The sequence below is a fragment of the Babylonia areolata genome, chromosome 18 (genome assembly GCF_041734735.1).
Source record: "Babylonia areolata isolate BAREFJ2019XMU chromosome 18, ASM4173473v1, whole genome shotgun sequence".
Classification (NCBI taxonomy): domain Eukaryota; kingdom Metazoa; phylum Mollusca; class Gastropoda; order Neogastropoda; family Buccinidae; genus Babylonia; species Babylonia areolata.
The window spans coordinates 14,969,218-14,984,405 of NC_134893.1; the positions used below are offsets into that span (position 1 = coordinate 14,969,218).

The window sequence follows — 15,188 nt, forward strand, 5'->3', positions numbered from 1 at the left end:
ATACGCTAGAGAGGTTTTTTTTCAGTTGCTCCCTGCAATTTGTTTAAAGAAGCCCGCAAAGCATCGATTGTTTAAAGGGTTTAAAAAATCGTCTAGGTTGGCCCCTTTTTTACTCAAATTTAGGGACACAGAGGGGCGGGTTTTTTTAACTCTTGAGAACAAGGGAAAGCTTCAGCCGCAAAAAATTTGTTACCAAAAACTTTCGGGTTTTGAAACCCTTTCAAAAAAAAGAAGTTTAAATTTAAATTCACAAAAAAAGATTTTTGCCTTTAAAAAAGCTAAGAAGTTTCGGGCTAGGGCATCCATTAATCTTTTGCATCAGATACAAATTTTTTGTACGGGAAACAAAAGACAAGCAAAAAAATTTCAAAAAACCTTCCTTTTTTACCCGTCCCTGAATGGGGGCAGTGTTTTTGTTTTTGAAATTTTTTGGAAAAAAAATTTTCAGAATTTATTTAAAAAAACCCAAAAGGAAACCCGTTTTTTTTTTTTTTTTTTTTTTAAAACCCGAAGGCTTTTCCCCTATAGAAAATCAATATTCCCAAATTAAACTAAAAAAAATAAACCCGAGGATCTGTTTAGAAAATTTGTAAAATTTAGGAGCGGGGCCCCTTTTTTAATTCCTCATTCTAGACTAGAAAAAAAAAATACTATATTTGGGAGACAATATTTCCCTTTTTTACAGCTGAACTTTTTAAACCTTACTTTTGGGCCTTAAATTTATTTCAGGGGATTTCCCAAAAATGTGTTTAAAATTTTATTTTGTGTGAACTCGAAGGCAGTATTTTGAAGCTATAAAATCTCCAAATTCAAAAAAGGGGACTTGAGAGACAATTTGGGAAAAAAAAACATATTTTCCCCCAAATGACAAAACAGGGGATTAAAATAACTTTGTTGGGTTTCCCCCCGCACTGTGGAATTTTCTTCAAATGAGTGGGTAGACCAAGCAGCTAGAAAAAGGGGCACGTAATTTCGAAGGGCCCCAAACAAAAATTGGGCAAACCAATTTGATCTTTCATGAATACATTTTGTTGTATAGGGAAAAAGTATCTAGAAAAACGTTTTTTTTAAAAAAATTTTCTTATTGATTTTAAAGTTCAATATTTCCAATGTTGTGTAAACACAAGGAATGGGGGCTAATCCCAAACTTTTCTAAAAATTTTCCCCCAACAGCACATTCAAGAAATTTATTCAAGTCTAATGTATTGAATTCGTTTTTTTTTGCCTTTCGTTTCAAAATTTTCTAAAAAAAATTTAAAAAAGTATATGCGGTAAGCAAAAACGTAAATCCCTCTACTCATTTATTGTCTGAGCATTTTGGACCGTTTAAATTTCCCAAAGATGGAAATTGATGACTTTTTTTTTCCAATATTTCATTGCCCCCTGAAAGGGTTTTGAAATTTTTATTATTTATTGTTAGAATGTTTTTTGGAAAAATTTTTAAAATCCAGTCCAGTTGGGATTTCCCCCTTTGAAAGTGTTTAATTTAAAGCCCTTTTTATTTTATTTACATTGTTGTGGTTAAAAATTGTTGTTTTTGTTTTACATTTTTCTCCCTTTCCCCTGACACCTATTTTAAATTAAAACCACAATATCTTTTAGGGGCCCTTTTTTTTATAATATATTTTTCCCCCTGAAAAACAACCCTGAATATTTTTTTTTCACTAATATTTTACATTTCATTCCCTTTCCTTTATCCATTCTTTTCTCCTTTCCCCCTTTTAAAAATGAAAAGACGTTAAATGAAGATTAAAACCACCCCCACACACACACCAAAACCCCACACACCCCACACCACATTCCCTTTTACATTGGGATTTTAGTTTTTTTTACACATTTTTATATATATTTTATAGTATTTTTCCCCCACTTTGGGCAAGCAAAGCGCACGCAAATAAAAAGGGGGGCCCCCTTTTACAAAATGAAAAAACTGCTGAGGGGGGAGGTGAGTTTTTTTAGACCAGATTCAAAAGGTGTAAGGGGGAATTTCCCAAGGGGGAGGTTTTTTTAAAGGGGGCTTGTTTCACGTCTTTGGCGATTGAAAAGAAACCATCTGCGTTCATAGGTCTTACTTCTGACGTGAGGTATCCTGAGAAGTCGAGTATCAGAGGAAGAACGGAGCTGGCGAGACGGAGAATAGATTATGGAGGAGTTCAGAAAGATACTTGGGGCCAGATCCGTTGACCTGCAGAAAAGGTCAGAGTGGATACCCAGACAGCATCAAGCCCATCTAGAAGCTGGGACCCCTCATGGGTTTGCCCAAGTTACTTGGGACCAGGGGATGCAAACCCTTCCGTGATGGGCTGCCCACCCGAATCCGACCCGGACCCACTTGGTTTTGCCAAGTTACTTGGGGACAGGGGATGCAACCCTTCCTGGGTGGGCTACCCCACTGAGTCTGACCCGTTCCCCACTTGACCAGAGATAGGTGGCCACTTACGCAACACACTGGCCCTTGTCTTACTTGGTAAAGCCCCATGTGAAGCCCAAGTGAAATTTGGGTGAGGAGAGTTTCTTAATTTTCATATTGTGGGGTTTATTTAAACATTGTTTTCGGATATTAAGACACTTCAGGGTTATGTGTGCATGGATGTGAATGTGCCATTTCAATCACAAAATGATAATTAAAGTAATATTCTTGTTTTTTCTTACATGGGTGCCCTCTTTCATTCTCTCTCCCCTCCCCCCCCCCCCCCCCCCCCCGGTCCCCCCTCCTCCACTCCCCCGCCCCCTTCTCCCGCCCCCTCCCCCGCCTCCCCCCCCCACCTTTACACACACACACACACACACATACACACACACAACTCACCTACTTTGTTGTCACACGTGTGACCTACTCACATAGCGAGGACGTGACCTTGCAGTTCAAGGAGGCAATAAAGTGGGACGTGAAGTAGACTCTTTGTCACTTAGACAAAGAGTTACTGACTCGATAACGTCGTTTTATCTCATCTTAAGGTACGTTTGATTTTAAACCCCCCCCCCCCCCCCCCCCCCCCCCCCCCCCCACTTTTAACTATGTAATGAATGGTTATAAGCTGTGTCACTTAGTCTGTGTTTGTGCATTTGGTCTTGGAATGACGTGAATTTGAGGCCAAATTAAGACAAAAGGTGTGTATGTGTGTGTGCCTGCTTCAGTTTCAGTTTCAGTTTCAGTAGCTCAAGGAGGCGTCACTGCGTTCGGACAAATCCATATACGCTACACCACATGTGCCTGCATGTGTGTGTGTGTGTGTGTGTGTGTGTGTGCGTGAATGCAAAGATGTGTGAGAGAGTGTGTGTGTGTGTGTGTGTGTGTGTTTGAGTAAGATGGATTATATAGGGCAGTGGTGTTAGTCATTTAGTGAGTGTTAGTCATGTGGTATGTGTTTCTGCGTTTGGTTGTTGGCGTGTATGTAGGCCAAATTAAGACAAAAGGTGTGTGTGTGTGTGTGTGTGTGTGTGTGTGTGTGTGTGTGTGTGTGTGTGTGTTAGATGGATTAGATAGGGTGGTGGTGAAGAACACGCTTGTGAGAGTGTGTTATCTGTCCAAGTCTAAAATATGTGATAATGAATGAATAAATAAATGTCCTTTTATGCTTGCTATATTTCATTTAGACCTTTATTCTTTGTGTTTCAGAACCTGAACAGAGGGAAATGGACACAGACTTATGAATTCATGAGGAAACAACACCCAGGAAACAAATACTTCAGCTGCATAGTCATCAGAATGATACCCAGAAGACATCAGACCATGAAAATGGGAAGGAGCAGGACACAGATCAACCTGCCATTGGAGCACTCTTCTGCTGTTTCCTCCAGTCAGCAGCAGTGGCAAGTGATACGTCAATTATGAGAGACATAAAAGGGAGGTTACCTACTTCCGGAAGGTTATCAGCCATAGCTACTTTCGTTTTCTCCGCATAGGTTGATAGTTTGCACAGGACAGGAATGTCAGATCCCAGCTGGAGTCTGCACTAGTGGGTCACGGTAAGTATGCTATTTAAACGTAATTTTAGGAAGAAAATTTCATTTTTCTGGTAAAAGTTTGCTAGAGGGGACTTTTTCTTGCTATGGATTCTGTTACACGCCTTAGTTAAGTTAGGAAACGTATTGTATACTATTGGTATTAGTTTAATTGTATTACACTATCAGTCTATTGAAAACACTCAGGGCCAGTGGAAAGAAAGCGTAGTACAAAGAAATTACCCTGTAATCATATCACACTGTCAACTGAAAAGTGAAAATAATCGACCTGTACAAAGAAAATAACACACTGATAATCTGACAGTAATAATATATATAATGAATGGTTATAAGTTGTGGTTGTATGTTTGTGTGTTAGTCACTTAGTCTGTGTTTGTGCGTTTGGTCTTGGATTGACGTGAATATGAGGCCATATTAAGACAAGTATCAGTATCAGTAGCTCAAGGAGGCATCACTACATTCGGTCAAATCCATATACGCTACACCACATCTGCCAAGCAGATGCCTGACCAGCAGCGTAACCCAACGCGCTTAGTCAGGCCTTGAGAAAAAAAATAAATAAATAAAAATAAAGTAAAAAATAAAAAATAATAATAATGAAAAAATTAAATTAAATTAAATTAAGACAAAAGGTGTGTATGTGTGTGTGTGAATGCAAAGATGTGTGTGAGTGTGTGTATGTGCGTGTGTGTTTCAGTAAGATGGATCAGATAGGCCAGTGGTGTTAGTCATTTAGTGAGTGTCAGACACTTAGTATATGTGTTTCTGAGTTTGGTGTTGGCATGTATGTAAGACGAAATTAAGACAAAAGAGGTGTGTGTGTGTGTGTGTGTGTGTGTGTGTGTGTGTGTGTGTGTGTGTGTGTGTGTGTGTGTGTGTATTGCTATATTTCATTTAGACCTCTATTCATTTTGTTTCAGAACCTGAACAGAGGGAAATGGACACAGACTTATGAATACGTGAGGAAACAACACCCAGGAAACCAACAACAAAAAATGCAGAGCCAATATTCAAAAGTTTGGGAAGTAAACAGATGTTGTACACGGTATTGTTTGTTCACTCAAATGTCTCATGCTCATGAATGCATGTAAGAAATGTAATGGTTGAAAAAGAGTGTGAGTTACCAGAACCAGTACATATTATTTTTTATGATTTTTCTTTCTAATATATCAGAATCAGAATCAGAACAACTTTATTATCTCAGAAGAGAAATTATCAGATTTTCTTCAGTATGTATTCATCTTGTGTATTTTGGTATGTCACCAAATTTATCAACTTGATTTCATAAGCTTTTCACGCTTTTTTTCGCAACGAAACAGTTGTTTACAATATAGCCTTTCACGTTTAAAGAGAAATGCATTTGGGCAGACAGATAGATGTGTAGTTAAATAGGTATGTATGTAATGTATTGAGTGAGAAATCCAGGACAGCTGCACTGTGACAAAATTCACAAGACCAATAGACAATCAAGTCAAGATACAGCACAATTGATTTTCCACTTGAGATCTGTGAAAATGAGCACCCTTTTAATTTTTGTTTCAACTGATATTTCACCAAATTAACTCATTAGAACAGAACTGCATTGGGAAATGTAAATGTTATTTATACCATGTCACCAAAATAATTTTAACACTATTTCATATTGAATGAATTTCACACTCTGGCTCATCCTGACTATCAACTGACAGAGATGAAATTAAAAAAAAGAAAAGAAATGAAAAACAAAACAAAAAAACAACAACAAAAAAACAACAACAACAACAACAACCACACACCACACACACACACACACACACACACACATATATATATATATATATATATATATATATATATATATCCACTTGCTTCACAGGCTGCATATACGGAAGATGCTTTCCTTTTCAGCCTTCTGTTCAGTTGCGTCTTTGAGAAGATTGATTGTGACTTTTATTTATGACATCTGTTATGTTTTCGGTGATTTATTTGTTTTTCTTTTATTCAGAAAGTGAAAGTTTGCTTTTCTTGTAGTTACCCATATCTTTATGCATGCTTTTGTTGTTGTTTTTTTTGTCTCAAGCATTTCCCCATGTGACAGAGTTGTAATCAATGCTTGCTGCCTATTGATTTTTTTTTTTTAGTTTTGTATGACAATTTTTGATTCACAATGTGCAGTGCTCTGATGTTGTATAGCAATATGTATTTCAAGATTAGCATTTTCTTTTGAAAAACTGAGTATTCTTGGCTGCCTTAATTGCACTCCTGTTTATAAAGTAATACTTTTTCTTATGAATGCCACATTGGGATGTTTGCCTAATGGTTAGCTTTATGATTTGGCATTCGAGGTGTTTGAACTACATTTGATGTTGCTGATGAAGCAGATATAAATTATGTAAAATGTCATGGAGTGAAATTGTAAAAATATCAGTGACCATGTATTTGTGAAAATGATTTTCACTATGTGATGTCCTCTTATTCAAATAAAACTCCTGTTGTTGTTTTTTTAAAAAATGTGTGTGTGTGTGTGTGTGTGTGTGATGATAATCAATACCAAAATACCATAGGGACATGGGACAGCCCATCAAAATACCCCTTGGGGCATGGGACAGCCCATCAAAATATCACATGGGACATCCCATCAAAAATGCCACATGGGACAGCCCATCAAAATACCACTTGGGACATGGGACAGCCCATCAAAATACCACCAGACCCCATATGGTTTTCATGTGGTAAGCCCATCTGAGATGGGATTTTGATGGGCTGCCCATCACAGATATGGGATTGCCCACTGGGATCCCAGCAGAAACCCATGTGGGTCCCACTTGGAAACCCCGTTGCGAATCTTACTGGGGCCCACATGGTCAGCCCAAATGGGTCCCATCTGGTTAACCATGTGGGACCCATGTGGGGCCCATTTGGCTCTGCTGTCTGGGGCTATAGCTGATATTCTATTCGATTAGAAACGGGCAACCAGTGGAGAGACTGAAGGAGAGGAGAAACAAGGTCGAATTTAGAAACTGAATTCTGAATTCGCTGAAGTATGTCTAACAGATATTTTTTTTGGAAGGCCAGCCAAACACGAACTGCCGGAATCCAATCTTGAGAGAACCAGAGCGCATACAAGTGCCTTGGTTGCATTGGTTGCGAGATAGTGGCGGACAGAACTGATTCAACGCAGATCCAGACAGGCAACTTTGCAGAAATTTGAAATGTGCTGTTGGAAGGAAAGACACTAGTCTAGGATTACACCAAGACTTCGAACAGAAGGAGAAAGTGAAACAGGTGTGCTATTGATCAGAACAGAGTCAGAAAAGAAAGGATGTTGAGGAAACTTCTTTGGACAGGCTATCATAAATTCCGTCTTATAGTCAATTAGTTGCAGCTTATTGAGAGTCATCCAGTCCTTTAGGTCAGCAATACACTCCCGTGTTTGAGTCACCAGTGCATCAAATTCAGCTATGGAAGCCGACTGATGAAGTTGAGTGTCATCAGCAAAGCTCTCATGCGAAATCGCATGATGACTGATGACATCCGACACAGGAGCCGCATACAGCACGAAAAGAATAGAACCTTGTGGATAACGCTTTGTTTTGCTATCACCATACCATCCATACATGTATTTCTTTACAAACATTTAGCTGACTTCGCTTATTGTGTGGATTGTACTTGCCATGTATAAAACCGAACATTTTCAAAGCCGGGGAGGGTGTTAATGTGTGCCGGCAGTGTCATTTACACCACCCTCACTGTCCCCCTTCTCTCCCCTGTCCCTTCACCCACCTACCCTCTTCTCATCTCCGTCCCCACGCCGTCCGTTGTACCGTCTCCGTTCCACCAGTCATCCTTCCACTCTCCGTCACCCCCATTCCTTAAACGGCTGTCTTTCCTCAGTGAGTCTGCCCCGTTACTGAGCCCATAGGCTGCGTTTGCTCTACGGCGTTAGTCCAGTAAGAATATAAATTTTCTGCAAGCTAATTCCTTTCTAAGTATTTTGTTGTTGTTGTTTTTGGTTTTTATGGTTTTTGTTTGTTTGTTGGGTTTTTGTTGTTGTTGTTGTTGTTGTTGTTTTTTGTTTTGTTTTTGTTGTTGTTGTTGTTTTGCATGATTAAGTAGCTTTTTTGTATGTGTAATGCCACTGTATAAAGTCTACAGATTTACGATGGGGGAAAATGACCGAAAATTAATTTGGAAAAATTGCGTTTTTGACCGCGCGCAACTTCTGACACGAATGGACGACCATACAAGCAGTGCGCATACATGTCTGTGAAAAGCATATGAGAAAACCGAATGCCTACACGACCTAGGAATACAGTTCGACAGGATGCTGACCTTCAGAAAACATACGGAAAATACTGTTCTCAAATGCAAAAAGGGTCTTTCAGTCTTAAAGGCAATGACAACCAAAGGTATCGAACAACGCTACCTCTTCCTGCTATATCAATCACTCGTTCTCAGTATGATCGTCCATGGACTTGGGCTAACAACACCGTCTCAAAGCAGCCTCCTAAAATTAGATAGATTTCAAAATGAAGCTATGAGGCTGATCCCTGGAACAACAAAAGACACGCCTACGGAAACCATGCGATTCCTGCTAGACCTTCCTTCCATGCAGGCCAGAAACAAGTTAGATCAGGTTAAGACATACTTCAGAGCATTACAAAACCCTCAAAACCCACTGCATGATGCAGTCAAGGAACCAAAAGGCGGCCGTCTAGGACGAGGAAGATCATGGATGGGGCAAGCAGAAGACAATCCAGCTAGTATGTCGATACAAGACCTGAAAGAAAACCTCAATCATCTATTCAACACTACCATTTCACACACTCTATAAGACATGGCTAGAGGGCAAAACTGATGCAGAAGTGAACCTACTCATAGACGAAAACAGTAAAGATGAGGACATCATCATATACACAGATGGCTCAGTCACCAAAGGCCAATCCGGTTGGGGATTCACTGCGAAACAAAATGGAAAAACATCTGGGGAAGAGAATGCTATCTGCAAAGTCACAAACTCCAACCTAACGATGGAAGTTGAAGCTGTGACACATGCTCTCCAGAAGCCATCATCTATCCATATGCCTGGAAACCTACATGCCATGATTCTAACGGACTCAATGAACCTCATACAGAAAAGTGAAAGTGGAATGGGAAGCCTAGAGTGGCATGAGACAATGTGCAACTTCCAGATTAAAAAGCATACATGGTCATACTGCCCGGGACATGTAGGTGTTAAGGGAAATGAGTGAGCTGACAGACTTGCTGGTAACACAACAACAACGAGCGGCCTACATCTAGGAAAATCGGAAATCCTCAGAAACGTCAAAGAATACCCAAAAGAACAGGTACAAGGCCATCACAACATCGATCGCTTCAAAGAAATAAAGGTAGAGAGAGGAAGCGGCCGCAAGTCTAGCATGAAAGGTAGAGCACGATGCTTTGCAAATCAAACGAACATCGGCATCATTTCCAAACCAACATTGCGCAGATTTCTTCAAAACGGAATAGTCTATGTGGGCTTTTCCAAATACAATAGTCTGGGCAACACGCTAGACGCCACGTTCCTGGCATCAGAGATTTTCAGAGTTGTTGTTTTTTTGTTTTTTGTTTTTTCTCAAACATTTTTATTCAATATTACATCATTAAACACACATACACATACACTAGTAACTATAGAAAATTCACAAACTGTGATAGAAAGAATAAGATGAGGACAAAACCAACCACACACACACACACACACACACACACACACACACACACACACACACACACACACACACACACACACACACACAAAGAAGTAATAATATAATAATGATAATGATAATAACAACAATAATAATAATAATAACACAACCACAAGAACATGCTGGCAAAGATCGATGAATCAAGATCAAATATAAGGTCGCCGGGTGCAGTCTAAGGAATCAGTGGGATCAGTGACTATATTTTTGTCATGTCTAAGTATGACTAATGATTCTGTTAACTGCAAATTTTGAGCATTTGGGCATCTTTCGTTAATCAAATCCATTAATCTTTGCCAGATACATTGGATGGCTGTACACTGCCAAAACATGTGTCTAATACTATTTTGCAAAAACTACATAGATCGTTGTTAAGTACACCCATCTCTTTAAGCATAACATTTGTCCCAAGGCATCTGTGCACAATTCTTATCTGAAACCATTTCAGTTTAACATCCGGAATCTTACTAAAGTACAAAAAAACATTTTCTACAGTCATGAACAATGTTGAGTTTTTCATCCCATTTTGAACAACACTGTAGATGGACACCATTGTCTATAAGTATGTCATAATAAAGCTTTGAACCTTTACCTATGGACATCAATTTCTTGAAAAATATAGACATATTCAAGCACTGAAGTCAAGTGGAGATTTTCTACAGCGTTTCTACCGCTGTTGCAAGGATAGTTTAGCTCGGCCTTGCCAAGCTTGTCAAGTTTGTTTACTCACCAGTTCCCTTCCCTCCCGCTGCGGCCGAGCGTGACAGCTGAAAGAGAAAAAGAAGGGACCCTCGTTTCGCGCTGCAAGAACTGTACATCTGTATATCGTTGTACAATGTTATAAAACAGGCCCGACACAGGAAAAGTTTGAAAGTAATTTACACGGCTAGCATGCAACCACACGCACCGCGCGCGCGCGCGCGCGCGCGCACACACACACACACACACACACACACACACACACACACACACACACAAACAAAGGCTGCCACTGATTGGCCGCAAGAGGGGTGAGAAAAGATCTCTGAAAAGTATAATGATAATTGCTACGAAAGGCACTTTTCATTCGCGAGCAAGTAAAGTATATTGTCAGACCTTGTATGTTTAAATGTAACTATATGTTGATGTTTAGATCAGATGTTGTTGTATGCATGTTTGAATGTTTGCTGGATCTATTTGAAAATTTGTGTCAAAGATATTCTTGTGATAAGCATATACTCTTTGTCGTCGGTTCAGTTGAAGGACCTAGTGGGTTGTTTGATCAATGTACTGATTGTTTTATGAAATATGGATAGTTCTTTATCAATTGTTTCAGTTAATTGTCAGGGCCTGAATAATAGCCAAAAAAGAAGAGATGTGTTTCAATACTAAAACCAAACCAAAACAGAACAAAACAAACAAACAAACAAACAAAAAAACAACAACAACAATATTCGACGATCTATTTTTTGCAAGATACACATTTTGAAAAAAAAAAAATGGAACGTTCTATTCTTTCTGAGAGGGGATATCAAGCTTTCTACGCAAGTCACGCATCTAACGCAAGAGGGGTTGCTATTCTAATTAATAGCTGCTCTAAAATCATTGATTTTGTCTAAGTTGACTCATTTGTGGATTTTACTGCCTAGCTCACCTGACAATTTTTTTCACATTTTACAAAATCACTGTTACAGTTTTGTATGGAACAAAAAGAATGATAGAATTATTAGCCCGGATAAACTGCGCATAAGAGTATCAGAAATGGTGGTCTGGGATTACCGGAATTAAAAACCTATGCATCATCTCTAAAATTGACTTGGATACGGAAAGTGGGTAAATATAAAACGTATCATAAATGGAAAAACATTGCAATCGCTAATTTTCCTGTGCTGAATGATATCCAGAAATACGGGACAGAAATAACATTATCTTTCTCTCGAACATATACATTTTGGACAGATGTAATTAATGCATACAAAGAATTTTTCTATAAAATAGATTGTAATAATTCTGTTGAGCTTCTGGCAGAACCAGCATTTTATAATCGAAGAATACAAATAGGGAAAACATTTATTCGGGGGAAAACATGGATAGATAAAGGTATATACTGTACTGCACATTTTTTGCTTGAGAATGGACGTTTTATTTCTTACGAAGAATTCAAACAAAAATATAATGTCAACACCAATTTTCTGACTTTTGCCGGTTACATATCAGCAATAAAAGAGTACATTAAAAAGAAAAGAAAAAAAGAACATAACCATAGATAATGATCAACTGCGAGTGTGTCAGTGTACACATGTGTCAGGAGAGCTCTGTGCACGTGCTTGTATGTATATATATATATATATATATATATATATATATATATATATATATATATGTATGTGTGTGTGTGTGTATGTGTGTGTATGTGTGTGTGTAGCCGGGTTGGCTACAATCTTCGTTGGGCCAGCTTAGCAGACGACTTTTGTGACTCGCCGAACAGCTTCCTACTTTCACACGCAGACAGCATGGCCGTCGAGGCTTTGTTTTTTTCTCAGCAGCTGAGCTCTGGAACTCTCTGCGATACTCTCTCCGACAGAGTCAGTTCTTAGAGTCTTTCAGGTCAGACCTGAAAACATATCTCCCATTTACCCATTACTATGATTAAGGCCCAGCCCTCATACCATGTACTTCCAGACTGATTACTTGACTGTGATGTGCGTGCATGACAACGAAGAGAGGGAGTGTGTGTGTGTGGTTGCCCCTGTGTGTGTGTGGTTACCTGTGTGTGTGTGTGTGTGTGTGTGTGTGTGGGTGGGTGTGGGTGTGTGTATCTGTGTCTGTGTTGTGTGTACACATATGTATCGATCGATTGCTAATTTGTTCAGCCCCCTCCCCTTACCCCCCCTTCCCCCCCCCCCCCCCCCCCCCCCCCCCCCCCCCCCCCCATCCCACATCACCTCTCTTTCCCTTCCTACCTGCCAGCCCGCTACTGTCCCCGCTTCTTCTCTCCTTCCTTCTCAACTCAACAGCACTATTCTAATATTCATTTTGTGTATGTTTCTTTTTTGTTTTTTGTTGTTGTTGGGTTTTTTTTATTACATTTTTAATAATCATTATAGATGTTTTCTATGACCACCACCCTTATGCTTTTAACATTTAGTTTTGTGTAGTGTAGACCCTATTCAGTGCACGGCGGGTACTGAATGAGAAAAGCTCACCAGTAACTGTCTGTTATCCCAAGAATAAAGATTTTTTCCTCTTGTCTTGTCTTGTCTCGTCTTGCCTTGTCTAGACCAGACCGTGGCAATGCTTTTCCTATTTGTCCCAAATGATCCACCATAAGCTGTAAAAGAAGCAGTTCTCAAAGCAAAGAAACGAGACCATTCAGTATTTTCTTCTTCTTCTTTTTCCTCTTCTTGTTCGCTTCTTCTGCGCACCACCCCTGTGTGTGTGTGTGTGTGTGTGTGTGTGTGTGTGTGTGTGTCCGCACGCGCGCGCACGCGCGTGCGTGGTAATCTGAAACAAACTAATTTTCTCTCTCTCTCGTTCACACCCCCCGTTCTGTCCACGCATTTCCAGTTATAATGACAATACATTAACAGGAAGGGAACAAACTGTAAGGCAACAAATGTTTCCACGGTCATTTTACTGTTACATTTTTATTTCTTCTTCAGAAACCTTCAGCACTTGTTATCTTACATAATTACTTACACATAACACTCATTATATAATTTTTGTTGTGTTCTCCTTTTTATTGAAATGGAAACTCGTTCTGATTAATATGGAACTTACATTCACGCACGCGCGTACATATCAGGAGCTGGAAAATTGTCATGTAATGGTACCTATGTCTGTGTTTACCACGGGAAATACTTTTTATACGGATCGCTTTCATCCGAAATATCAATCTATCAAATATCAAATTTTCTGTTATATAGAAAGGCTGTTATGTTTCTTCTTCTTCTTCTCCTTCTTCTTCGTTCGTGGGCTGCAACTCCCACGTCACTCGTATGTACGCCAGTGGATTTTCACGTGTATGACCGATTGTACCTCTACCATATAGCCATACTCCGTTTTCGGGGAAAAGCTGTTGTGTTTCATACTCAGTGTGAAGGCCTTACACACACACACACACACACATATATATATATATATATATATATATATATATATATATATATATATATATATATATATGTACAACCTACATATATATATATATATATATATATATATATATATATATATATATATATATCCATTTTATTCATATTCATGGCCAGTAACACCCCCAAAACAACCGCATCAGAACGCACCACTAACCTGTAAGCCCCAATCCGTGATTCAAGAGTCGGGGACAGTGCGATTTCTCGGGCAGAAATCCATGATGGGGATCTTGTCGATAGTCTGCGAGAACACATTATGGAAAGAAAGAGAATGATGATTCTGAATTTAATTTGCAAAATGCTTTGTGCAAAGGCCTCATCACTCTGAACAAAATGTTCACGAATTACGATCTAAACAGGCAAATATATTTGCATCACAGCGAATATGTACTGAAGTTTAGTCATTTAAAAAAACAAAACAAAACGTCTTGTGGCATGCAAATTGTGAAACTTTTGACATTCTTACATTAATTAAAGGACATTTTGAGAGCATCTCTCTCTCTCTCTCTCTCTCTCTCTCTCTCTCTCTCTATATATATATATATATATATATATATATATATATATCACCGCGCACTCACTCTCGAGCACACGTGTGCTCATCCAAATAGGACACACGCACACGCACACACGCACGCACACACATACATGTGCGCGAACGCGCACAATGCTCAAAGATGTGGATGCACATAATACACTGACGTGCACACTTGCGCAAACACACACGCACACTGTGTTTTGTGAAATGAAAGTGTGTGTATTTGGGCAGAAAAAAAACTGAGTATACAGAGGAAGAATCTGGAGAACAGCAAAAGGATCTCGAAGAGGACGGGGCCACAGAACAGCAAGGTGGCCTCAAACCCCGCTTTCAAAGGTAATACAGCTTTCTCAAGTACAATTTTCATTTTCCACCTTTACAGTTGTTTAAGAGGAATTCTGACATGTGAAACGCTTTTGAAATCATTTAAAACATTTCAGTAGAAGTAACGATCACATGTCTGATTAAAGCAGATAATACATTGGTTTGCTGATGATCGAAAATATTTGCTTTTAAAGCAGCAAAATCAATCAATTTAAAGGGTAGAGTGAGGAATGCAAGAACTGACGTCTCACTGAATCTCTAAATCATTTGGTACGTCTTCGCACGGATATCAGTTGAGATTTTTCGGCTTGTATCCTAAAGTTTTTCATCACTTTCACATTTATGGCTTCTGTTGAATTTCGAGTCCTGATTGAGACACCCCTTAAAATTTAGCGGTAGTCTTTATCTCCAGGGGAGAAACTTCACAATTTAAGACATTGAAATTTAGTGGTATCTTAATGGAAACATCACAATCTAAGACACCCCTCAAAATTTAGT

The 15,188-nt window shown here is 39.1% G+C and overlaps 1 protein-coding gene across 3 annotated transcripts in view; it reads left to right on the top strand.

Moving 5' to 3' along the window:
* LOC143292501 (glucoside xylosyltransferase 2-like) overlaps positions 1–15,188 on the top strand; it is a 49,289-nt gene that overhangs the window by 5,058 nt on the left and 29,043 nt on the right. For all 3 annotated transcript variants that reach the window (XM_076602846.1, XM_076602845.1, XM_076602844.1), the window contains exon 2: positions 14,598–14,702. In XM_076602846.1, coding sequence (XP_076458961.1) covers positions 14,598–14,702 — 105 coding nt within the window. The remainder of the gene's footprint in view (positions 1–14,597; positions 14,703–15,188) is intronic.